Raw genomic sequence first — 24,809 nt, forward strand, 5'->3', positions numbered from 1 at the left:
AGATTCACATTAGAGTTATGAAGTCAACCTAGAACATAGCGTTTATCTACTTCGTACGAGAACGATCTAAGAACTTGGATAAATTGTCGCTCTTTTCGTTCACCGAGGCATATGAATGTTGATAACGATGTGCGGAGTACCGCCCGGCATGGCCACGACGCACTTGAATTGCGAGTATACCCTACGCTACTACAGATCTGAGAACAGTAGTATATGTATGACATACAGTGTTTAGCCGGCCAAATCTTGTGAGAACAGTCGTATGAACAAGAACCGCTTTTGAGGACCATTCTTCGAGAGTACTAGTAATCATTCTGCTCTGTTTGAAGCAGTCGATGGAGCGGTAGCAAGAGTACTACCTCCTAGTGACCACCGTGTGCATTGGCATTGGCACCTCTCTCTAATAGCAGCTTCACAACCTCATCATTGCCCACAATTTCAGCAGCTCGGAGAGCATTGCCATATTCGCCGCCTTGTGCGTTGACGTCAGCACCTCTGTCCAGCAGCAGCTCTACCAACTCCTTGCATCCGACGAGAGAAGCAGCTTGAAGAGCATTGCCATACTCGCCACCTTGAGCATTGACATTGGCTCCTCTTTCCAACAGCAACTGCACCAATTCGATGTGACCCTCGCTAGAAGCAGCCTGGAGAGCAGTGCCATACTTGCCGCCTTGCGCGTTGACATCAGCACCTCGTTTCAGTAGCAATTCCACCAGTTCCTCGTCTCCTCGATAAGAAGCCGCCTGAAGAGCGTTGCCAAAGTAGCCGCCTTGTGCATTGACATCAGCACCCTTATCCAGCAGCAGTTGCACCAATTCCATGATTCCATCGTAAGATCCAGCCTGGAGAGCACTGCCATAGTATCCGCCTTGTGCGTTGGCATCGGCACCACTTTTCAACAGTAGGTCTGCGATGCGCACGAGACCTGTTGCCGATGCGTAATACAACGGAGGAGCCATTTCGCTCCCGATTGCCATCCGTTCGGACTGATCGCGAAGTAGTTCACCCCAAACGGCGTAGGCCTGTTTTTGCTCAAGAAAGAAGTTCAAGACACCTTCCTGCACATCCTCTTCTGTCTCCGCGACTTTGACGTGGTCTGTCCAGTATTCTGAAGAGTACTCCGCCAGTGGACAATCTTCCCTGATATCCCAGACAGACTGCTCCTCATCCAAGTAAGACAGGTACTCCAAGCAAATCAATGCCATCTTGCCATGTGCTCTTGTTAGATTGAAACGGCCCTGCCAGTTGCCCCTCCGTTCCCGATGGATGAGAAACTCCCTGGCTGTTTGATGGATGAACAAAAGTTTCGAGTCATACACACCGATTAAGAGTCCACACAAATATCTCACCGTGTCTTTGAAGCTTTTGCGGGGACACATGTTCGATTTTAACGCGGAATGGGAGTCAAATCGTTCGCTCTTCAAGGCCATCGTCAAAGCAATGTTCGCTTCATCGAGCGTCAGGGGGCGTTTCGCCGCCAGGACAATCTGCAGAAGAGTCTCTGTTTCGTGCTTATGCTCGCTCCTGTTCAGAATTTTCTCATATGCTTCCGATACCTGGGAGGGAATATCAGAGAGAATTGTTTCCATGTCTGACAGCTTGTAATATTTTCCCAGTTCCTGTTCGATGGTCTTAAACGTCAGATGGAGCCACAGGTATGTTCGGTGCTCCATGCTCTTCAAACGTTCCGCAATTCTTCGACGGTCATCCTATTGCTCGATGAATGCAACAAAGGACTTCACATCACTCCAGCTGCTCATCGCACCGAGGCTGACCCGCAGCGCTCCGGTAGGCTTCCCATTGAGGATGTCATTCTCATCGCCACATCGCTGTCCAGCCTCATAGTTCTGCTGCATCTCGGTATCCGTCAGGCCAAGGTGACCAGATACACCACCTGGAGGACGGATATCAAGAACACAACCAGGTAGTAGTAATGATGTTAATACAAGGTCAGTGTCGTCTCGCTCTACTGCAAGGGGGAAAAGGGACGTAAAAACCACTCTACATCAAACAAGATCGATCAGTATCGGACAGGATGAGGCTGAGCCTGTGGACAAAAATTAGCAACCAGGAATTGAACATGGGGAAAGTAGCTGGACTGACCGCTCCGTTGACCGGCTGCTGGGGAACGCCCTGCTGCTGGTAGTAGGCATACGCCTGTTGTGGATTTGCTGCGGCTGCGGCCGCGGGATCTGGCGTTGGCGTTGGCCAGGCCGTGCCTGGTGTGGCCTTTTGAGCATCGCCTGCACGATTGGTCTGCGATACTGACGCCGGGCCGTGAACTTCTCGATCCAGTGTCATGTACTCATTGGCTGCAGCCTGAGTCCCTCGCTCAAGCAGGTATTGCATGTAGCTCTGCACCAGGTCCTTGATGACGTCTGTCGACAGAGCGCTCTTGGTTCGGATAACACTCAGCGGCTTCGGCGCCGCTGTTCCTCCCCAACCAACCTTCTTCTTTTGCTTCTTCGCCGGCGGACCTTCCCCTTCCTCGGCGGGCGGCGGCGGTGGCGGCGGGGGAGGGGGGGGAGGCGCATCACCATTACCATCAGTCCGACTATCGTTTGGCGGCGGCGGAGGCAGCGAGTCCTCCGGCGGAGGTGGTGGTGGGGGTGTCGGCGGTCGCTCGACTGGATCTGGAGGGGGTCGCGGGGGCTCGACGGCGTCTGTACTATATGTCCCGTTCATGGTGCCAGTGTGTGTGGAAGTGGACAAGGGAGTTTCTCTTCCGTCATCCCAGCTCTTCTAGAGATTGTACATTGGTCACGTGATTGAGTTGTATGACGTTTTAAGTCCCGCTGGATGAACTGACTTTCCGAGTTTCCATGGTGACTGGGATTGGGTATTTGGGTTCATTTGGGGTTTGCATATTTTCCTTTGTTGGCGCTTTGGTTTTGGGTTCGACCGGGCTTGCGGCCGTTGATTGCATTGGGCGGAAGGTCCGTCGTTGGAACGGCGCAAGACAAGATGAAAGAAGAGAGCAACTCGACGACATAGAGCTTACGATTCTGACAGCAAAGTTGGGGAAGAGGGGTGGAAGATACAGATACATTGGGTTTCCTTGTACCATTTTCCGATTTTCTTCCCTGTTCTTTTCTTTCGTTGATGTCTTTTTCTTTTTTTTTTTTTTTCCTTTTTTGACCCCCTTCTTGGTTTAATCTCGACTCTGTTTCTCCACGATTTCCCAATATACTTGGACATCGCAGAGCGAATTGAATCCTTTTAGCATCGATGCATTCATTGACGTAGCGCTAGTAAGTAGCTCCCAAAGTCAGCATATGCCCGTTGAATTCACCGAAGCTTTCTTACCGAGAGAAATAAGAACGCTCCGGACCATGCCAATGCGGCGTATGGCTGACTCGACACGGCGGCCTGGACCAGCGAGTCTGACCGGAAGAGAAACTTTGTGAGCCTTTCGACGTGCTGCCGAATAATGATATCCTTGTCCAGTAGCGAGACTCGCCATTGGTTCTTTTCAAAGTCGTGCATGAGCCGGCTTACGGTCGTCTCAACCGACAGATGTTTTGAGTTTCTGTCACCCTGCAGCGAAGCCAGGTGCTTCTTGTAGTCCTCTACTAGCTCGGGCTCTCGGTCTTGCAAAATCTTGTAAGCCCGAGGCCAGATATCCAGGACTTCGCTCGGCCGATGAGAAGAGTCTCCCGAAATGTCTTTCGGAGTTTGAAGGTCAAGGGACGAGGCACTTGTACTTAGTGTCGGTAATGCATGAACGCCCTTCCTTGGAGAACTCAGAGAGGCCATTGTTGTCGTCGACGTTTGAACCTGTCGAGAAGGCGGAGACGTCGCAGAAACTCCATCGCCGTCGGATAGGGCGGCTTGTCTCTTCCTGAACCACCTTTCTTTGGATTTGGATGCAAAAGGCATATTTCCAACACCCGGTTTTTTACCTTGCGGTTGTTTGAGTGACAGATCTCACAAACGCTTGCTTGAAAAAAAAAAAAAAGACATGCAAGAGAGTCCAGAAGTTGACTCTTGAGGGAGCAACTCTGCAGCCTATATATGAGTGTCCCGAAGCCAGTGTGGCGTCACACCATCAATGCATTGATTAAATAAAGCCCAAAATAACAACACCGCTGCTGGCATTAGGCCTAGCCGGCTAGAAACTTGAAAGGCGACAGATCAAAGAGCGCCGCAACCGGAAGGTCGGTAGACAAAGGGGTCGGGCGAGGCCGTCGGGGGTACCCTTACTACTAATGGATATATATTCACCACACCGGTAGCACATCCATTTCTTTCTGAGGACGCACACTTCATCCCCCCTCTGCGGAGGGGACCTATCAACCGTACGAGATGCTCAATACCTAGTAACCGCTGGCCTGTTCGTCATTGTCGTGTCGCCAAAAAGGCTGTCCCCGAGCAGGTGATCAGAAGAGAAGGATGGTTCCAAGGATGAGCTCGTGGTACTGTATCTAGCATCAACGGAGCATTGTTAGGGCCGAGGGCTTAGAATACCTAGGCAATTACCTAGGTATGACTCCGAATCCAGAGCTGCCAATTTCAAGGAGTCGCATCCATAGCCCGGAAACCCACATAAAGATCCCAGGCCCGGGCACAGTCGAGGACAGTTGTGGACAATAATAAGGGTTCGAACATGTACGAGCAGCTACAAACCATAAGGAAAGAGAAGTGTCGATTGGTCGACCCTGAAATGTTGGTTCCTATCAGAAGGATTTAGGGTTAGGGTTAAGATTTGATAAACTCGGCCAATCTCTATGTCCGCTTGCTGCAGCTGTAATTCGCTGAAAACATTGCATTGATCGATTGACTCTTGGACATAAAGGTTCATAAACTGAAGATTTCTGATGATCAAGATGAGAATATTCGTGATAACCGGAGGGGCGCCCGCATTTTATCTCGGATTGTTTTACTCCGTACATCGTTGCCACAGAAGAGCCATCTGGATCAGAGCATTAGTTACGCATGAGTGGACACAATCACCAATTATCATAGGGAGTAGGAGGAGCATGAGCGACAATCATCCATTCAAATCTACAGCATCAGAGTTTCCCATATCGTAAAGAATCTTCGTGTCAAAGATAGGCAAAAGTGACCAGATCCCATGCTCAATCGGATATGCTAGAGAACTTGAGTTCAACAGAAATCAAGCGGCACGTATGTTCACCGTGATACCGGATGCAACAAACTCCAACCCTGAAAAAGCAAATACAATGCAGATAGTTTGCCTCCATGGTAGTTGTGTCACTGTTCATCAAGTGGTCGTTTGCTCCCAGCCAGCGACCTTGATGCTGCAGGAACCGGCTCAACAGGCGGCGCAGGCGATTGCAACTCCGATCGCGATTGGTATCCCATCTCAGCTCGGTATGGATCATACTGCGAATCGGATGACTCCAGCCGCGTCATTGGTCCGTACTGCGGGGTGGTCATTTCATAACCAGTGGCTACGTCCTCGCTGGAGGACGATGAGTACCCATCACAGTCACGTTGACGTCGGGCGTACACTGCCGGAGTCAACGCTGCAGGATGACGGAGGTTGGGAGACGTGCGGAAGCTATCTTGCCGAGGGTTTGCGACAGGGATGCGCTCTTCGTCACCATCGCGCAGGGGCACACCATCGTCCTCGGATCCGTGCAACCGCTCGGCATATCGAGGCGGTTCCGGTGTCGTTCCCCAACTACGGATAGGATAGGCACGCCCTTTTCGCCAGGGCTCTGAGAGCGGCGGGAAGTACTGGCGATACGACACATAGGCTGTGAAGACGCCCAGCATCGATCCAGTGATGACGTCGAATGGGTGATGACGTGCATCCATGATACGAGTCACCGCCACCAGGGCTGCCGATAATGTTGGGATCAAGACAATAATCATCTTCCAAACTTCGCCGCGGTTGTCCATGATGTGCATCTTTCCGGAGAGGTACAAAGAGAGGTAAAACAACCCTGCGAAAGAAGCTACCAAGCACACCGCGTCAACCAGAGGTCCCACGTTAGGGAAATGACAGGAGACTTACAGCTGCTGTGACCTGATGGCCATGACCGGAACCCGTCCTTGATGATCTTCTTATCCCCCGTGCATATCGACGAGTTGGACAGACCGTAAATGGGTGCATCGGCACTTCCCGGGCGCGGCTGGCAACGGTCGATGATATCAGGTCGGGGCTTTCCACAGGCCGTCTTCAAGGCCTGGGTGATGGCAAACGCGAGGGCCTGCGACAACAATAACCCCAAAATCCCGCAATTGAGCTCCCATAGCCGATCCTTGAGGCGATACGGACCCATCAATCTCCTCCGCGTCGACGTCGAATTTCCCGACGGCTTGTGATGCGAGAAGAGGCCATCGATCAGGAGGGTATAGATCGCGATCACAATGATCGGGCCGCCAATCGATACCGCGATTGCTTGCGTTATTGTGATGCGTTCCTTGACGGCGTATGGATATTGCAGGCTTTTATTCTCGAGCGAGAAGTGCTGATGGTAGGGCTCGACAGAGTCGAGAATGAAGAATGCAATGGCGAGAGCGCTGTCGCGGCCTGACGATCAGCGGGCTGGGAACGATCGATTGGAAGCGGCGGGCGACTTATACTCACATGATGATTACATAGTCGAAAATGTAGCTAAACACGACAAGATGATAGAGTCAGCACTTCGCATTGCACGCCATGAAGGGATCTGTGGGGGACAAACGCACGAAATAGTAACGCGGAGGGTCAACGGCTTCTTGGAGAAGGGAAGCTTTCTGGGGAGCTGTCCCATTCTGCGAACAGCACTCCGCGGACTCCACGCCGCCGGAGAAGTCACCCAAAGGATATGACTGAAGGAGAAAGGAGTGAAGATGCAAGTCTGTTAAAACTATTAGATACGGAGTACAGTACTCAAAATTAGTAGGGAATATTGGATCGCGACCACGCCCAGCTGAACCTTTGACGCTGGAGCAGTGGGAGCGCTTCGCCGTCCCGTTTCTGGTGGGTCAAACAAATCACGACTAGTTAAGTAGACAGATTGACAGAAAAGGGTTCCAAGCCACACAGCCTTGTGTCTTTTGACTCGAGTACAGTACGGAGTAATTATATTTTAGATAATCTGTACAAGTACTCGTACGTAATTGCAGTCGCTCTCATTAGTGCAGTTGTTTTCTGCTTCTGGAATGACGCATTATTCAAATGAGTAATTGATGTTGACAGTTATGGAATGCTCTTAGCCGTGTTGAGGCCCCTTTGTGTAGTTCCTTACCTAATCATCATCGATACAAATTACAAGTCTTTCTCTTCCTGAAGTTCCTGCCTCAGGTTGATGGCCAATCTGTCAACCACGCGAACCCAATCGGGCAATGTGTATCGTGACGTCGATGGTTAGGGAAGGTGGCTTTGCCCCAGATGCTAGTCGCAACCGTCGAATGAAGAAATGCCCATCCTAATAAGAGTCTTTCGTCTCTACATACAATCGATCGTTCTTTCCTTGTGCCATCGACTGCATGCTCCTGCTTTGTTCTCCCCCGTTTTGCATCTACTGCATGCTCCCCCCTGTGGACATGTACAAAGGAGTACTACGAGGATCCCTCATGATCCATCAACAGGTCGTGATGAAGAGCCCAATCCTAAGTCCAGTTAGTGACCAGGGAAATCATTGGACAGACGCGAACTTACGGAGAGGGATTGAAGTCCTGGAACCAGTCAAAGGAAATGGTCCCCGAAGCCCGGATGACAAACGCCACCGTAGTTCCCGCCGGGCATGGGAAATTGCTAATCGTGTAATTGTGCCCCGGTGACATCTCCATGGCACCGAAATCGGTGCTGATCGCTGGAGCATTGTCGAAACACGTCTCCTCGGACGCTGGAGCCGCCAATTGCGCAAAATCAAACAGCCCTCGTCCATCAAAGGTAAAGGCGGAGGTGATGAGCTCCTCCTGATGCGGGAAGTAGAAATTGAGTGAGCATTGTTTGCCGCCGAGCTTGGATGGCAGGTCGAAGTTGAAGATGGACGAGATGGTGGTAGTGATCGTTCCGTTGAATGACGTTCCGGGCGCATTGGATGGTGCAGTCTTGTCAATTGGGATGATCAAATGAGGCCATTGGAATTTTCCGGGTGCAATATCCGTGGGACAAGGTTGGCCGACAGGCGTCGGGGTGTGACTGGGGAACGGGGCGCCAACTCCACCGCCGGCACCGCCAGGCGGCGCACCTGGCTCCGGGATGGATGGTGGACTGGGAGGGCCGCCAGGGCCTTCCGCACCTGGACCCGGAGGGCATCCGGCTTTCGGACCCGGACATCTAACTCCTGGACCCGGGGGACCTTCAGCCCCTGGGCCGGGGGGACCTTGAGTTCCCGGGCCCGGAGGGCCTTGAGTTCCTGGGCCTCCTGGCAAACCATCAGTGGGAACGCCCGGGCCTCCCGGACCCCCGGGACCTGGCGAGATCGGGAACGGCGGGAGGCCTGGAGGTCCTGTGGGAGCAATGGTCGTGGCAGTACGTGTGATAGGGACAACAGGACCGCCGGGACGGCCTGGGCCTTGCGTGATCTCAGCACCTGGAGCACCGGGACCGCCTGGAACTCCCGGACCTGGACCACCTGGAGCGCCTGGAGGACTCGGCGTCTCACCAGGAACTTTGGTTGTTGGCGAGGTTGTCGGTACTGAAGTTGGAGTTATTGTAACAACGCCCTGACATTCACCAGCAATGAGTTGAATGCTGCGGCAACCGGTCACGTCTTCAGGGGGCGGGTTGTCGTATATGTTCAATTCGCCCTTTTCACCGGACTGGCAAGCAACGAAAGTACGGTTTCCACCGAATTGGAGCTTGCCGTCGTCGTCTATAGAGAACCCGGGCGTACCATCGGCACCGGCATCACATTGGAGTTGCGTTGTGGGTGCTGCACGAGTTAGGCACAGGAAGGGCAATAAATACAAGGATTGACTTACGGGTGAGGATGCAGCCGCGTCCATTTTGGTCAGTGATAGTACCGTTGGACGAGATGCAGAACTGTGACTGCGGTAGGTCACCGCCGAATCGAACCTGACCATCAGGGATCTGGCCGACAGTGTCTCCTCCATCTCCAACAATCAAATCGAAGCAACAGTCAGTGTCTCGTGCCACCAGGGCATCAGCCGCGGCCATGAACACGGCGATCGCAGCGACTCTTTTCATCATGCCGAGCTCTCGAGCGAGACCGCTGATGGGATACAGGGTGTTCCGTTCTCTTGGATTGAGATGCGTCTTTCTGGTGCCTGCTTGTTGTTTTTGATCTTCCAGCAGATGACCTGCATCAGAAGCGTATTCCAGCCGAAAGACGGTTGACTTGCCCAGTGACTGCTGCCCACTGCGATTCAGCAAGATAACAGTTAAGGGCCCGGGTTGATAGCTGCTCTCGCGGTGGACAATGACGAAATGGAAGCAGCAAGTCCCATCAGAATCATACAACAGGATGAGATCAACCCGGTTATATGGTCTATGTAGAACGCTCCGAAGACAAAGGTCCAGGAAAAGGAAGTTGTTCGGGAAATCGTCATCAGGCAGTCATTCTGGTTGTTGAAAGGCCAGTGGCGGAGCATAAACGGACAGATCTGGGAGCGCATTCATCCTGGACGGCCGATGATGAGCAATCGGACCCTCGAGCCAGAAAGTGAATTGAGGGCCGAGGTTGGGCTGGAGGCCATATGGTTGCTGTATTGACAGCATATGTCATTATGCATTGGCCCAGACGCCTGTCGCAACGCGTGAGACGGCGTCGGAAATCTCCCGCGCCAGGCCTCGAACCAGGGATACGGCATCGGAAACGTAGAGGGAACCGGAATAATATTCTGATATCATCTTGCCGTTGGCTTCAGAAGTCGTATTTGCCCGTCGCATCTCGTTACGCGCATGGAACTGATACTGAGAACATCTTGTATCTCGCATGGCACAATGACCATTGGTTCTCAGAGAGGGATTTGAACCTCAAAACTCAGCAGTGAAGTCCTCTGCGCCGAGCAGGGTGCGTTCGACGTCTAGCCCTAACACTCTCCCTTCTCTGATACGAACGCTCTGGACAATCCATTCACCGACCTCAAGCGACGGACAATCATGTATTCCGCGTGATACCTTGAAAAACTTGCCTGATTTGCACGGTAAATCTATCGTCTGTTGCATTTCTGGCTCCGGAATGGAATTCCGAAATGTCTAGAAACTGCAGAGACGTGGCGAGAATCAGACCACACATCAGCTTTGATTCGGCCGCTTTTTCTCCGGTCGATTTGCCATTGAAGAAGGCTGTGATGAGTGAGTAATCACGGAATGACGATGCTGCAGCATCACTTTCTCTCAACTCGGAAATTGATATGATCCAAAGGTACAATATAAGAAATATCCTTGCTTTGTTAAGGCAGCTCCCTCCGCATGTTTGAACGCCTCGGAAGCTGGATTACTTCGTCGTCCCCGCGCGACTAGCTACTTAGTTAATCAAGTCATTAAACATTTGGTGGTTGAGCACAGCTTCCGACATACCATCCTGGTAAATATTTGAATATTATTGCTCAACCAGATCATCACAGATCGTTTACACTGTAATGGACGGAGTAACCGAGTCGGTGTTCTTGGAAGTCAAGGTCCCATGGACTCTGACCATCGTAGAACATGAGTCGAATTCTCAGGAATAAAGTACATACATGACAGAAAATCCCAATGGTATATAATACAATCGAGTTCAGGAAAGCGCGCTTTAAATCTTGCCGCCGGTGATTTCCTCTGCCAACTTCTGCACGCGATCCTGAATCGTTGTCCATCGGCCCGTTTCGCTGCTCCGGTTCTGGACCGTCTGCTGAATAGTCGGCGGCAGACCCAAGTTCCAGATATTCTCCCCGGGGCGGTGATCGCTGCGCCAGGCCTCGTTCTCACCCTCGGGGAACACTCGATCAATCTCCTTCGCGAGTTGCTCCTCAGTCACGATAAAGTGGCGCGCATTCATATACAGCGTCTGCAACGAGCTCTGCCGCTCTATCTTCTTTTCCAGAACCTTCTCCTCGACGCGTTGTCGTGCCCTCGCCAGGCGTTCCTCCCGATCTGGATCCGGCAGTACCGCCAATTTGCGCGGCTTCATCGCCTCCGGAACCGAAGGGCGTGTCAGTCGCTCATCTTCACGCTCCGGCTGGTTCAGGATCCGTTCTCGATGGGCCTGCTTGGCGGCGCTCCGCTTCTGCATCCTTTTTTCCGTGGTGGTCTTCCGCTCGTACAGCTCGGCGAGACCTTCACGAAGGTTGCGGCGTCGGACTTCGGCCATTCGTCGTCTCCATTCGATTTCCTCTGCGTGCGGGTCGTTCTCCGGGATAGGTTTCTGCGTCTTGGGCTCGGGTGTGGCGTCGGCGACGTAGGCCCATGTTGCCTTGTCTGGGCGCCGCTTGGGGAAAAGTTCTCGAGGGACGGGAAGAGTGCCCTTGACTTTGGGCTTCGAGGGCAGGTCAGGTTGTAGAGTTTGAGGCACGTCGATGAAGTTTGGCGATTCGGGGCCAACCCGTAGCGTGGAGGATGTCGAGAATCGCCGGGCCTGCACTGAGGCAGCGCGGCAGCAGCGGTAGAGCGACATTGTGCTCAAAACTTGACAGCGCAAAAAGCGGCCGTCGAGTGAAGAGTTGGTCACAGCTTTGTGAGTAATTGATGCACGAGATGCCGCTGGGATTTCTCTGTTGTAAGAGTCGAGCTTGCAGCGATTTTTATGTGGTCCGTGCACCAGTCTTGGCGTTGCCCGAATTTTTATTTTCTTCCGCTTGTCTTGCGGCCTTCAACCTTCAATCTTTTCTCGTCTTTACACGTTATTTTCCCATTCTCGTCCAATAGCACAATGGGAACACAAAAAAAAGAGGCTGCCCGCCGGGAACGGCAGGGCAAGACCGGAGATGGAATGGGCAATGTCAAGGTCAAAGGGGAAAACTTCTATCGGTGAGCTCAAACATATTCTGATTCGCAAGTTGCAGACGGTGTATTGACAATCTACAGCGATGCGAAGAAGTTGCGAACCCTTAATATGTACAAGGAGGGCAAGCCGAAGCGCGATGCCCGTGGGAATATCGTCAAAGCCGCTGCCTACCAGTCGAAAGAAGTGCCCATGGCCCGGATTGAACCGCACCGGAAATGGTTCAGCAATTCCCGGGTTATCTCGCAGGAGGCGCTGGCGTCCTTCCGTGAGGCCATTGCCGAGCGCACGTCGGATCCCTACCAGGTTCTGCTCAAGACGAACAAGCTCCCCATGAGCTTGATCCGGGATAACAAGGAAGGAGGGATAAACGGATTGAAGCAGCATCAGGCAAAGATGACGATTGAATCGGCGCCGTTCAGTGATACATTTGGGCCCAAGGCGCAGCGAAAGCGAGTCAAGCTCGATGTGAGCACCCTGGAGGACCTTGCAGGGGAAGCAGAGAAGATGCAACACTCGTACCAGGAACGGCTAGAGCAGGCAAAGGCCCTCGGCAAAGGTGAGGATGGAGAGGATGATGGTGTTACTAGCACCGCGCGCGAAGCCATTTTCTCCAAGGGTCAGAGCAAGCGGATATGGAACGAGCTGTACAAGGTCATTGACTCATCCGACGTGGTCATTCATGTCCTCGATGCGCGCGATCCGGAGGGAACGCGGTGCAGGAGTATCGAAAAGTACATTCGAGAAGAAGCGCCGCACAAGCACCTCGTGTTTGTGATCAACAAGTGCGATCTGGTCCCCACCAAGGTGGCTGTAAGTTCCCTTTGGTTTCCCCATCCCCTGTTATTGCAGTTGAATTCCGTGCCATTGCTAGTCAAGGCTTCTTCCCAGCGTCTGCTGCCCATGGAAGATTGTCTGTTACAGCTTTGGCAGATCAATGCTGGCCCGTTGCTCATCCTCGTCCTGAGGTCTGAGTAGACATGTCTTCGTTTTGAAGGCTGTCGATAGGGCAAGGCTGTGTTTTGTTAGAGTTGAGTTCTGCTTACTGCCATCAGCGGTTTCCGTAGCAGTGCTCTTAGTAGCATCTCACACATTCTCATTCTCTTCAATGATCTGCTTTGCATGGTGGGTTGAATAGTCACTGACTGTTCCAGGCGGCATGGGTTCGCCACATGTCCAAGGAGTACCCGACGCTCGCATTCCACGCTTCGATTAACAATTCATTCGGCAAGGGATCGCTGATCCAACTGCTCCGGCAGTTTGCGTCTCTGCACTCGAATCGGAAACAGATTTCGGTTGGGTTCATCGGCTACCCCAACACCGGCAAGTCCTCTATCATCAACACACTTCGAAAGAAAAAAGTCTGTAATGTCGCGCCAATCCCCGGTGAGACCAAAGTGTGGCAGTACATTACATTGATGAGACGGATCTATCTCATTGACTGTCCGGGTGTTGTGCCGCCGAGCACTCATGATACTGATGAGGACATCCTGCTTCGAGGGGTTGTCCGCGTGGAGAACGTGGAGAACCCCGAGCAGTACATCCCCGCGGTGTTGAAGCGGGTCCAACCTAAGCATCTTGAGCGCACCTACGATGTAAATGGCTTCGCCGATTCCTACGAGTTTCTTAGCATGCTCGCCCGCAAGGGAGGACGACTCTTGCGGGGTGGTGAACCCGATCTGGATGCAGTGGCTAAGATGGTGCTGAATGATTTCTTGCGAGGGAAGCTCCCGTGGTTTACACCGCCACCCCATACTGCTGAAGCGGAGGGTGATATCGACGGGAGAGAGGGTCGCCTGGGGGAGATCATTCGCAAACGCAAGCGAGACGCCTCTGAGGAGGACAAATCTGAAGAGAAGTCTGAGGAGCAAGAGGGTGCATCATCCGAGTCAGAGTACTCGGAGTTTGAGGGATTCGATGACGATGTTGAACTTGAGGCTTCTGAGGAAGACGACGATGAAGGAGGAGAATCGAATGACGAGGAGGGCAGCTCGTCAGGAAAGGATTAGGGGAAGGCTTGGATGTCCAGAAACAGTCTTGAGCCTTCTCCAATGCCTGTGCGTGCCGTCCCAGGTACAGGCGGCGGCCACGCAAGTCATGTTCTGGCAGGGCCTGCCACGTTGTCACTCTCCGACCGGCCGTTCTAGAGCATTTGTGCCGCTCAGACTCACCGCCATCGCAACCGGATGTCGGGACCGTCGAACTGGGCCGTGGTGAGTTGGCTGGTGGAGGAGCTGCAAGGCCCTGCGTCGGGCTCGTGTCTAAGCGTCCAAGCCGTTTCAGTCATACCGCTCTGCAGCGCGGTTCAGATACCCATTGTTTAGCCTTGGACCCTGAATGAATGAATGAATGAAAGCTTCGTGTTGAAATGCTCCGCCTATTCCTGTGGGCAGACCGAATCCAGTAATCGCACTAAACCTGAAGAGGAAGTAGTGACTACGTAATTCCGGTACTTCTCTTGAGTTGGAGATACTCTTGCGCACTGCATTCTTGTAATGCAGAAGAGAGTCAAGACATGGCTGTATTGTACTGGGGATGTGTTACTGCACATCCTGGTGCCGGTATCCTGGTATAAAATGACTTCATCTCTGCCGTGGACAGAGCTACTCACAGACTTACTCTGGTTGCGACTATCATGGCCGATGAGTCGCTTCGAAGCATGTCCATTGTGCCCTACTCGTCCAACCGCGATATTGTTCTGTAAGATCAATTCCCCGTGCGGAACGATAAGTGAGCTAGGGCTAATTTGTTCAGACGTCACCATGATTCCGTAGTGGTCCTCGACCGCGACTCGCAGCAGCTCGTTCTGCGGAGCGCGAACAACGGCACCAGCAACGGTGACCTCGGCGTCGATCTCCAACAAGACTGTCCATACTGCCACCGTCCGATCCGCAGAGATAGCGGACATGAGTCGTCGATAGCTTCGAGTCCCGGACAGGCGGATTTCATCAACCCAGACTATTTTCAGCTGCTGCATGACACTCTCCCCGAGGCGGAGTCGTCCCCTCCAGCTTCCCCCGTCCCGCTGCGTCGACGGCGTCTGACACAACCTGCCTTGATCGATGGAGAGTCTACTACTTCTGAACGCCAACAGCGGCCGCGTCATCACCGCATCTCCTCCGCCGCATTCAGCCAGGGCTACTTCAAGAGATTCTTCGTCGAGGAAGCGGAGCTCGGCCGTGGCGGTAAGGGCGTGGTGCTGCTGGTACGCCATGTGCTCGATGGGGTGTCGCTAGGTCATTTCGCGTGCAAACGGGTGCCCGTGGGGGACAACCATGAATGGCTGGAGAAGGTGTTGACGGAGGTGCAGCTGCTGCAGCATCTCTCGCATCAGAACGTGGTGTCGTACCGGCACGTGTGGCTGGAGAATGCCCAAGTTAGCACGTTCGGGCCCAGCGTACCGTGCGCATTTATCCTGCAGCAGTACTGCAACGCGGGGGATCTCCAGCGCTATGTCTACGGCGCGGTTTCGGCATCATTGCCAGCCACGGCGGAACAGCTCAAAGAGCGCATGCGGCGGCGGTCCCGGGGCACGCCGGACCCAGCCGTAAACAGGCCGACCCCCCGCAAACTGCAGTTCGAAGAGATTTACTCGTTCTTCAGGGACATTACGGCAGGGCTGCGCTTCCTGCATGCCAACGGCTACGTCCACCGGGACCTGAAGCCCAGTAACTGCTTGCTCCATGAGACGGGGAATGAACTGCGAGTGCTGGTCAGTGACTTTGGGGAGGTGCAGCTGGAGAACTCCGTGCGACGGTCTACCGGTACGACGGGGACGATCTCGTACTGCGCGCCGGAGGTGCTGCGGCGGGAGTACCCCGGCGGGCCATACGGCAACTTCACGTTCAAGTCTGATGTGTTCTCGCTGGGGGTCATTCTACATTTCTTGTGCTTCGCACAGCTCCCCTATCGCAGCGCGGATGTCGTGGAGGAGGAGAAGGAGGATTTGGAGAAGCTCCGGCAGGAGATTAGCGAGTGGCAGGGCTTTGACGGCTCGCTGAAGCATCTGCGGCCCGACCTGCCGGAGAAGCTGTACACGATGCTCGAGCGACTGCTCTCGGTAGATCCGGCGCGCCGTCCGACGTCGGATGAAGTTCTCATGAGCATCCAAGCGGGTGGCAAGAGCGCGGACGCCCGTCGGTATGCCCGCGCAAAATCGACCAGTCCGGACCTGCGCCGGGCCCCGCGAATTCAACCGGTCGAGCAGCGCGAGGCCCGACCGTCACGGTCGCCGTACCGACGGGAACGCAGCAGGTCGCGCTATGACCCGCGGGCGGCCGCACCGCCCACTAACGGGCCAATATTTCCGCCGCCGCGACCATCATCATCGTCTTCATCGTCTTCTCGTCACGAAGAACTCTCGCAGTCACCACACTCGGCAAACCACGACAAGGAAGAAAACCACAACCTCATCCTCCGCCCGCGGTTCCGCAGGACGCCTTCCTCTCAGGCCAGTGAGGGAAGCGACCCTTCTCCAAACTACGCGCGGCCCATCATCCATCAACATCACCATCCCCATTCTCCTTCTTCTCCGCAAAAAGACACACACAATCCGCCCCTCCTACCGCCCCCTCGATCATCAGATCCCTCTTCCTCCTCCTCCACCTCGTCCACCTCCTCGCTCCTCTTTGTCACTACCGGTCGGTACAATATCCCTCTACCGACGATCGGCTTCGCCGTGTTCATTTTCAAAGTGGTCCTTGTCCAGCACGCATGCGTGCCACTCGCGGTGAACCACTGGGTGTACTACCCGCTCGTGGTCCTGGCGGTCGTGATGCTACCGGTGAGGAATCCCTGGGTGCAGCTCGCGTCGCTGGTGCTGCATAGCGCGGTGATGGGCGTTGGATTGAAGATGGGGAGGATGTGTATCTGGAACGTGCCGGGGATGGGATTATTGTAGGTTAAACTTATAGATCATTGGAGCCAGGAAAGGGGGCAAAAAAAAAAAAAAGTCCAATGTCTTTCTTTACTTCTATGATGTATCTACCATTGAATTATATACCTACGTATACATGTATTACATGAGAAGAAATGTAGGAGGGGAAACGAACCGCATCGCGTATGCCTTTTTTTTTTCCCTGCATCGCTTCATAGCAGCCACCACGAAGGAGCCAGCGAGATATGAAGCAAATGCAAAGAAAAGAAAAAAGGCAAGAACCAGGCAATGCAGTCAGAGTATACCTCACGAAAAGTACTTGATCTCGGAACACTGCCACATCCTCGATTCAACGGCCGGAAATGAATCGAGACGTCGGATAATGATTTTTTTTCCCCCTTGGACCTTGGAGGGCCAGGGGCTGTGGGGCGGGGAAAAACAGGTTCCTTCGTCGATATTATGATAGTGTCTCTTGAGAGGGTTGGGATAGGTAATACTGTATCGGTGAGAGAGGAGTGAAAGATGAGAAGTTGATCAAGTTTGATTTGCTTTGCTGCCTTTGACTTATACCTTCAATCCCATTCGCGCTGCTTTGAAGCGACTGACCCGTTTAGTCTGGCCATTTTCATCCTCGTAAACCAGATTGTCTTCGTCATCGTCGTCGCCGACGAACCCGCCTTTTTCGTGGATGCGTTGGTTGCGCCGCCGATAGAATTCTGTGGCGACTTCCTTGCGGAGAATTTCCTCGTCCAGCTCGTCTGGTTCTGCCGGCGTCGGCGTCTGCGCCGGCTTGTCCGATATGGGACGTTCGACGAGGGTGTCGGCAAGCGGCTTGCCCGAGGGAGGGCGTGGGGTGGTAGTAGACGACGGCGGATCGTCCCGTATCGGGCCGGAAAAGGGCTTTGGTTCCTTCGGTTTGGCCGGGAAGAGAGGTAGGGATTGTGCTGGAGGGGGTGGTTGTTGAACCGGTTTCAATGGCCTGGCTGGTTCCGTTGTTCTTGGTGGTGCTGGGCTACCGGTGCTCCGTGCGGATTTGAACCGGGAGACTTTCTTTGGAGCTGGAGCAGAAACTAGGTTTTCTTCCGAACCTTTTTGTGTGGGCTGCGTACGCTCGACAATGGCGTCAGCCACAGGAGACACTTCTGGCTGAACCGGCGCCCGTCGTAGCTTCTCGGCCTTGGGCTTCGGAGGGTCCGGCGCAATGTCGAGCTCCGGTGCAAAAGAGACCTTTTTCTTCTTTTCGTCTTCTGTTGGTTTGTCCGCTGCAGGCTTGGATGCTGCCGGTTCTTCCGCTGTCGGCTTGTCCTTCTGTTCATCTTGTTGGTCCGGTTCAAGGTCTTTCTGCAGATCAGCCGGCAGATTACGAGGATTCCGCCCGATGTTGATCAGTCCCTGGGCGTTCAGCTTCTCCTCCAGCTCCCGCATTTTTCGGTGAATCTCCTCGGTGACTATCGGTCGGGTTGACCGTCCGTACTCATCCTCTTCCTCGTCTTCATCCGAGCCATAGTCGGCATAGTCCTCTTCGTCGCTGATTGTGAACGAGCTGGCGTCCTCATCCATCTCGAGTTCTGCGACGACGGCACCGACTTCGCGGAATGAGTACTGAAGCATCTCGCGCCGGAGCTTGGCATCTTCCTCAGACTCCTCGATTTCGGTGACGGGTGGCTCATCGTCATCTGAATCAGCAGCTGTGGTGGTTTGCTCGGTGAGTATTGGCTTTCTGGTCTCTGTTTCTGGTTCCGTTGCTGCTGAGGCCTGCTCAGTGGTCTTTGCTTCATTCGTCTCCTTTTCTATTTGTTTGATCCCAATGGCATCTTCCCCCAACTGGTTTTCTTCCTCTTCTTCCTTCTGATCCGCCTTTTCCTCTTCTTCCTCCTTCTCATCTTGTTTCTTCTCTTCCGTATCAACCTCCGTCTCTGCGGGCTCTTTCAAGTCACGTTTCTCGCCCTTCCCCTGGCTTTCTTGTTCTCGCTCATTTCCAATGTCCGCCTCCGTGTTTTTCTTTGATTCTCTTTCTTTATTCTTCTGGTGTGTCTTCTTACCGTCCGGAATCTCCACGCCAGCCTGCTTCAGCACCTCCAGCAATTCCGGTGCTCGCTCCCCCGGCGTCGTTTTCTTTCCTGAGATCACGTTGCCTTCTTCATCCAATTCTTCAATAATTTCCGTAACAGGGAACTCCTCCCCCTCCTTTATGTCATCAGCTGAAGGCGGTTGCTCCACGGCCAGCAAAACATCCAGCTCCTCCCTCGCCCTGTCCAGCCTTTTTTCAATCACAGAGACATTCTGCTTCACATAGTCCAGCCGCCGATCAATCCGTCCAACGACCTGGTCGCGGGACCGCGACTGTTTGCGCTCGCCGATGAGATCCCGGACCTCCTTCTCGTTGACATTGGTGCCTGCATGGCTGATCCCAGCCTTCAGCAAATCATCGGCCGAGCTGTCGGCCGGGAGGTTGGCGAGTTCTTGCTTCAGGGCATCGTATTCAGCCTCCCAAAGGCGCCATTCGTAGAGGGATTGTTGGAGCTTTCGGATGCTTTCCTCGAGCTCGCAGCGCTGGCGCTCAACGGAGTCGAGGAAGGATTCAGGCATTCTGCCTTGGAACGAGAGGGAAAGGGTTTAAATGTGCGAAGATCAGAATAAGAGAAGGGGGAGAGAAAAAGATCGAAATCGAAAGGAAACCTGGATGGGTCCTCGAGGAGGCAAAATCACTCCGATTGGTCCGTTGATGACTAAGCTCCATCCATATCCAAGCTTGTTCCGTCACTCTTCGTTGACATTGCAGACACTGCGGGAAGCAGACATCATGTCCAGCAGGCAAAATGGCGTCGCTCACCGCGACGAGGACGGTGCGTTCAAAGCGCGATCGGAAGCCCAGTTGAATTTTTGCTAACCCCGACAGAGGTCTGCCCCGTCTGCAAGTCCTCGCGGTACCTAAACCCCGACATGCGCTTCCTGATCAACCCGGAATGCTACCACAAGATGTGCGAGTCGTGCGTCGACCGCATCTTCTCGTCCGGGCCGGCTCCCTGTCCCGTGGCCGGGTGTCACAAAACGCTGCGCAAGAACCGGTTTCGGAAGCAGACGTTTGAAGATATCGGAGTGGAGCGGGAGGTGGACATTCGGCGGCGGGTGATGGGGATGTCCGTAACCTCCTTCAAAGCAGTAAGGATCACAAACTAAAAAAGGATGAGGTAGATTAAACCGCCACGAAGACGAATTCGACTCCAAGCGAGCCTGGGACGACTTCCTCGAGCTCCGAGAAACGATCATCTTCAACCTCGTCCACGGGATCGACGTCGCCAAAACGGAGGCCGACCTGCGCAGCTACGAGGCCGCGAACCGGGACTCGATCCGCGCAAACAAGGCGCGCGAGGCGCGGGAGAATGCCTCGTTTCTGGAACAGCAGTCCTTTGAGCAAGAACAGGCTCGCTTGCGGCGGCTGGCCGCGCGGGAGGAACAGGACGTCAACGAACGGCAACAGCTCGCGGCGGGCCGCGAGGATGCCCTGTCGCGTCTGGCGGCGGGGAAACCCGGCGACGCGGCCGCCATCGCGCAGGAGGGCCACAAGGTGCTCCTCAAGAAATCCTCCGCGCGCCGCAGCGAGGAGGAGCGGCTACGTCGCAAACAGGCCGCGCTGCGCGGCGACGTCAAGGGCGTGACGCCCGTGGCGCCATCATCATCTGCCACCTCCACCCCGACGCCGACGACGTCGACTCCGGGAACACCAGCACCAATATCTACCTCGATGTCGCTCGAGGGCGGCATCATCAAAGGTCTGAAGAAAAAAGAAGCCGCACCGGAAGCAGACAAACCCTACGACCCCTTTGGCGGTCTCGACCCGCACCGCACGCGCGACTATTACGTCCTTGCGGACTCGTATCCGTCGGCCTGGCTCGACCGTATCCGCGACGACGTGCGGATCCAGGCCGGGGGTTACGATTTGCGCGAGTACTATGCGCGGTCGATGCAGGAGGCGTTTGCGGGGCTGGGATGCTTTATTGATGAGGAGGTTGCTCGGAGGAGTTCTTCGTCGGCGACGGGGATTACAGCTACGGAGGGCGCGGCAATGGCCGCAGTGACTTCATCATGATATTGATTTAGATCGTTTTTTTCTCTCCTGGCGTTATGGGGGTTGTGTATGCATAGCGGCGGCGTTGGGCTGGATCAGGCTGGGCAAAGGGAAAAGAAAGAAGATAAAAAGATGATCGACTCAATATCACCGTTTCATTTTGACGCCTTGACCTCACACACCATCTGCAGACCTGAGCAAAGTACTCTAACAACACGCAAAACCGAATACAAAACCATTCCAGAAACCTGAAACTCAAAAAAACACAAAAACAACCACAAAGCAATCAATTCAACAAACTAGCCAATTTGACCCGTCACCTCACCCGTACTCTCGATTCCTTCCCAGGGTAGCTCACTATCATCATCCTCTTCGTCTTCGTCCTGCTGCTGTTGTCGCGGCTGTACAGAAGCACGCCTTTTAGCTGATCCAACCGTCCGGTCCGTTAGATCCCGCTGCTGTCCAACATTGATGCCAATCGACTGCAGCGTAACCTCAATCTCCCTCTCCGTCATCTCCTGACCGGACTGCTTCTGGCCCTCAAGCACATCATACAGCGCGTAGATTTGGTCTGACTTGGTGTCGATCTCTCGAAGGAGCGTCTCGATCTTCCGCGCCAGCGCCTTGCGCCGCCGCTTGCCAAGCGACGCGTCGTGCTTGTTGTACGCTGTCTGGTACCGCGCAAGCTGCATCTTGAGGTGCGAGAGCTCGTCTTCGAGGCCCTTGAGCACCGTGGCAAGTGCCACGCCGGGCGGCTCTGCCGGTCGTATTGTCGGGTCTTCTTGGTAAGGGGTGGGTTTCGGCATGCGCTCCGACACGGGGATCGGTTTGGGGATGTTCACGGTGTCGGGTTTCTCGTCTGTGTGGGTGTGGTCGTGACTCGTGCCGTCCAGCGCGCGTTTGCAGACAGTGCAGTTCCCGCCATCATGTCGCGTGGGGTTGTCAGTTTGCTGCGCTGGCTCCGACTGTGTTGGCTCCGACCCGTTAATGTGCAGGGTAATGTCAGGCAAGATGATGGCAGAAGTCATCTCTGACATTGGATTGCGTCGCCGGCTCCGGCTGGCGGTTGAGTGATCAGAATGGCGCCGCCGTCGGGTCGTGTCCTGTTCGGAGGCCACTTCTTGTTCCTCGGTCCGGCTAGTCGTAGTCATTTCTCCAAGGGCCGAGCTTGGACGGGCAATCTTATCCTTCGGCTCCTTCAATGACGATCGACGAGGAGGGTCCGAGACGAGACGTCGCGACCCGGTCGTTGTGTTACCGGTCGTGTTGACGGTGATATCCTTTGCCTGCCTCTGCTTGCGCGCGACCAGCTCTTCCTCCAATCTCCGGCGCAGCTGAGCAATCTCACGCTCGTCCATGAAGCTCAGGAACGTGACATCCTTGTCCTCTGCTGCCTGGCTGCGGACCTCCTCTGTGGGATTCTCCTCTGCCACGCGATCCGTAACATCCACGTCCTCGACAATCACGCGCTTGACTCGCTGCTTGCCGGTGTTTGGTTGCTTCTTCTCCCCGGCAGATGATGACTTGCGCTCCTCTGACCGAGCCTTGTGCTGTGACGACCGCGATGGCTTGGCCAAGTCGAAAAGTTCGGCCTCTTGACGCTCCTTCTCGATCTTTGCCATCACCTTGTCGATTTGGCTCGAGATCCGCGCTCGAGATCCCTCCGTCGCCTGCCTTTCACGGCTCCGGCTCTGATCATTCGAGCGATGCGTCGAGTCGGCGGTGACATCGCCGGTATCGCCATCCGTAGTCCAATCTCCCGTTGCAGATCGTCGGGTGTCCGTGTCCTGACCAATAAGTTTCTGCAGCAATGCAGTCAACTTGGCCAACTGGGCCTTGAGGTCGGCGTTTTCCCTCCTGAGGGAGTCGTTTTCCGCCTTGACGTCCTGGGTATGTAGGTACGCGATCCCAAGCTGCGACACCGCAGAATCGCGCTCTTGAGCGAGAGTCTTGATCGTGCTCTCGTGAACTTGAATCTTTCTCTCGGCAATGTCCAGCCGGTTCTGCAGCTCCATATTAGCAGCATCCAGCTCTAAACCGTCGTCAGCCATGGCAAGCTACATCTCTGTAGTTTGTACATACTCGTTCTCTCCTGAAGAAGTCGTTCTACACGCGCCTCATCTCCACCAAACATTTTTACGCGATCATATTGCTCCTTCTGGCGCCGCGACTTTTCTGTTCGCAGTTGGTGATTCTCTTGCCGAAGCTCATCCAATCGTTTCTCGGCCTCTGTCTTTGCCAGCTCCAACGCGGCAACCTTCTCCTGCATCAGTTTCAACGAGACGAACAAAACCTTTTCATCCTCTGGAATCGGCACGGCCTCGACTGGAACATGACCTTGCGACGCGTCACCGCCGTCGGGGGGAGGCGAGACAAAACGGGTGGACCGTTTATTCTGTCGGTTGAAGACCGGAGCGCCATCCTCGTACACGCCCGAAACCAGATCGGAGAGATTCGGCAAATCTGGAAGCACAAAGGACTGGTAGGTCCCATTCTCGGGGAGCGTAGATGCAGTCAATGTCCCGCCGGCGGAGACATATCGCGAAGTCCGTTTTTCCCGTGCGTCACGCGACGCCTGGTCCACTGCGGCCGCGACCTGAGCGGACACATTGCTGAACCGAGTAGCACGCGTATTGACCGTGACTGCCTGGGGTCTCTCGTCGCTTATGTACGAACCGTCGTACGTGTCGCGGACCTTTGCATGCATCTCCGACAAAGTCCGCCGCGCTCCGTCGACCGCGCGGCTACCTGAAGAACCCTTTGTGCGGGCACCTGACGCCGAGTCCGCGTGCTCTTTGTACACTTGGCTTGCGCGTCTGATCTGCGCGTCCTTTCGCAGGTCCGTGCCAGCCATGCGACGCGACGAGCTCCGCAGGGCTGATTTGGACGTTCCATTTGTCAGGGGATAATCAATTCGGATGGCCGGTGAGGATGCGCGCACGTTCTCCTCGGCGCTGAGAATCGAATTGCGCGAGTCGTCGAGGCGATGCTGCGATTTCACGCCGCGTCCTGCCTCTACTGAAACCTCGCTATCGTCGTCGTCATTGTCGCCCGAGGAATCAATATCCGAAAACTCTGGGAACGCGCGTTCGATGGTGGACGTGTCAATCGCGTAGTCTGGCTCCTGACACGCTGGCGACTGATTCTTTCTGAAGCTGCTCGGCAGTTCTGGCAATTGGTCGCTCTGGTCAATCTGTCTGGTGGACACAAATGCTTCGTGTTCAGGGTCAAAGTCGGACATGGTAAGGGAGGTGTGGGTGGTTTCGAGTCGCGTGTTGGGCGAACGCGACATGGCTGAGACAGACGAATGCAGACAGCAAGCAGAATGTCTAGAAAGTATCCATGCGGTCGAGTACGGATACGAATGAATCGTGGTTTAGCAACCTCTCGGCCGTGTGAAGACCAAAGGATCGCGAGAATCCGGTCGTGTCAACAAAGGGGATTGTGCTGGGCCCGGGAGTAATATCCGGTATGCACTCGAAATCGAGGGTAACAAACTGTACACAAGTCCCGGGAAATAAAATACACAGAATTCCAAGCACTCGCGCAAACAGTCGGCCGCAATGTTTATGTTGCTCATTGAAGAGAGACTCTCGAAGGCTGGGTTTGTTTACAGGCGATCGACACTAGTCCAAAACAGGATTAGCGCAGTTTCCTCTGCCCAAATCGCCCAGATCTCCTCGATTTGGCCATTTGGGACTCTGGACAATCTTCAGATTTAAATAGGTCCCAACAATAACTACATAATAGCATGGACTATGGAGGGACTCCGCAGATTGTGAACAGGACATTGGTCTGATTTCTACGTCGAGCTCAAATCAAAGTTTATGTACCAAGGTCTGCAAGTCACGAGCGTATCCACAGAGGTATCACAATCTAAATACAACGAAGAAACGAAGAAGTTGGAAGAACGCATCACTCATAGCACCATGACTCATGATAGAAGAATCAAATCGACGCTGATAACACCGTACTCCCGAAATGATGTGAAGAAGGGACCCCCAACGCCAGGCTC

General features: G+C 54.2%; 11 protein-coding genes across 11 annotated transcripts; 3 read left to right on the forward strand and 8 right to left on the reverse strand.

Annotated features, from left to right (window-relative positions):
* Positions 1-362: 362 nt before the first annotated feature.
* On the reverse strand, positions 363-1,673 carry VTN31DRAFT_2934 (uncharacterized protein; the record flags this gene model as incomplete). The annotated part of the gene is made up of 1 exon (XM_069403157.1): positions 363-1,673. The coding sequence occupies one exon, from the start codon at positions 1,671-1,673 to the stop codon at positions 363-365; it is 1,311 nt and encodes a 436-aa protein (XP_069262367.1).
* Positions 1,674-2,020: 347 nt separating this feature from the next.
* VTN31DRAFT_2935 (uncharacterized protein) lies at positions 2,021-2,685 on the reverse strand (the record flags this gene model as incomplete). Its single annotated transcript, XM_069403158.1, has 2 exons — positions 2,021-2,047; positions 2,104-2,685. 2 exons carry the CDS (start codon positions 2,683-2,685, stop codon positions 2,021-2,023), a joined length of 609 nt encoding a protein of 202 aa, XP_069262368.1.
* Positions 2,686-3,151: 466 nt separating this feature from the next.
* Positions 3,152-3,756, reverse strand: VTN31DRAFT_2936 (uncharacterized protein; the record flags this gene model as incomplete). The annotated part of the gene is made up of 2 exons (XM_069403159.1): positions 3,152-3,259; positions 3,307-3,756. The coding sequence occupies 2 exons, from the start codon at positions 3,754-3,756 to the stop codon at positions 3,152-3,154; spliced, it is 558 nt and encodes a 185-aa protein (XP_069262369.1).
* Positions 3,757-5,214: 1,458 nt separating this feature from the next.
* VTN31DRAFT_2937 (uncharacterized protein) lies at positions 5,215-6,725 on the reverse strand (the record flags this gene model as incomplete). The annotated part of the gene is made up of 4 exons (XM_069403160.1): positions 5,215-5,924; positions 5,984-6,492; positions 6,560-6,586; positions 6,661-6,725. The coding sequence occupies 4 exons, from the start codon at positions 6,723-6,725 to the stop codon at positions 5,215-5,217; spliced, it is 1,311 nt and encodes a 436-aa protein (XP_069262370.1).
* An 813-nt stretch (positions 6,726-7,538) lies between these two features.
* On the reverse strand, positions 7,539-9,115 carry VTN31DRAFT_2938 (uncharacterized protein; the record flags this gene model as incomplete). The annotated part of the gene is made up of 3 exons (XM_069403161.1): positions 7,539-7,566; positions 7,616-8,837; positions 8,887-9,115. The coding sequence occupies 3 exons, from the start codon at positions 9,113-9,115 to the stop codon at positions 7,539-7,541; spliced, it is 1,479 nt and encodes a 492-aa protein (XP_069262371.1).
* A 1,546-nt stretch (positions 9,116-10,661) lies between these two features.
* VTN31DRAFT_2939 (uncharacterized protein) lies at positions 10,662-11,522 on the reverse strand (the record flags this gene model as incomplete). The annotated part of the gene is made up of 1 exon (XM_069403162.1): positions 10,662-11,522. The coding sequence occupies one exon, from the start codon at positions 11,520-11,522 to the stop codon at positions 10,662-10,664; it is 861 nt and encodes a 286-aa protein (XP_069262372.1).
* A 255-nt stretch (positions 11,523-11,777) lies between these two features.
* VTN31DRAFT_2940 (uncharacterized protein) lies at positions 11,778-13,858 on the forward strand (the record flags this gene model as incomplete). The annotated part of the gene is made up of 3 exons (XM_069403164.1): positions 11,778-11,875; positions 11,933-12,662; positions 13,004-13,858. The coding sequence occupies 3 exons, from the start codon at positions 11,778-11,780 to the stop codon at positions 13,856-13,858; spliced, it is 1,683 nt and encodes a 560-aa protein (XP_069262373.1).
* Positions 13,859-14,484: 626 nt separating this feature from the next.
* VTN31DRAFT_2941 (uncharacterized protein) lies at positions 14,485-16,749 on the forward strand (the record flags this gene model as incomplete). Its single annotated transcript, XM_069403165.1, has 2 exons — positions 14,485-14,549; positions 14,604-16,749. 2 exons carry the CDS (start codon positions 14,485-14,487, stop codon positions 16,747-16,749), a joined length of 2,211 nt encoding a protein of 736 aa, XP_069262374.1.
* A 540-nt stretch (positions 16,750-17,289) lies between these two features.
* Positions 17,290-19,314, reverse strand: VTN31DRAFT_2942 (uncharacterized protein; the record flags this gene model as incomplete). Its single annotated transcript, XM_069403166.1, has 1 exon — positions 17,290-19,314. One exon carries the CDS (start codon positions 19,312-19,314, stop codon positions 17,290-17,292), a length of 2,025 nt encoding a protein of 674 aa, XP_069262375.1.
* A 214-nt stretch (positions 19,315-19,528) lies between these two features.
* On the forward strand, positions 19,529-20,815 carry VTN31DRAFT_2943 (uncharacterized protein; the record flags this gene model as incomplete). The annotated part of the gene is made up of 3 exons (XM_069403167.1): positions 19,529-19,571; positions 19,625-19,865; positions 19,921-20,815. The coding sequence occupies 3 exons, from the start codon at positions 19,529-19,531 to the stop codon at positions 20,813-20,815; spliced, it is 1,179 nt and encodes a 392-aa protein (XP_069262376.1).
* Positions 20,816-21,093: 278 nt separating this feature from the next.
* Positions 21,094-24,086, reverse strand: VTN31DRAFT_2944 (uncharacterized protein; the record flags this gene model as incomplete). The annotated part of the gene is made up of 2 exons (XM_069403168.1): positions 21,094-22,826; positions 22,877-24,086. The coding sequence occupies 2 exons, from the start codon at positions 24,084-24,086 to the stop codon at positions 21,094-21,096; spliced, it is 2,943 nt and encodes a 980-aa protein (XP_069262377.1).
* Between the last annotated feature and the right edge of the window lie 723 nt (positions 24,087-24,809).

The sequence above is a fragment of the Thermomyces dupontii genome, assembly GCF_041956625.1.
Source record: "Thermomyces dupontii strain NRRL 2155 unplaced genomic scaffold VTN31scaffold_2, whole genome shotgun sequence".
NCBI lineage: Eukaryota > Fungi > Ascomycota > Eurotiomycetes > Eurotiales > Trichocomaceae > Thermomyces > Thermomyces dupontii.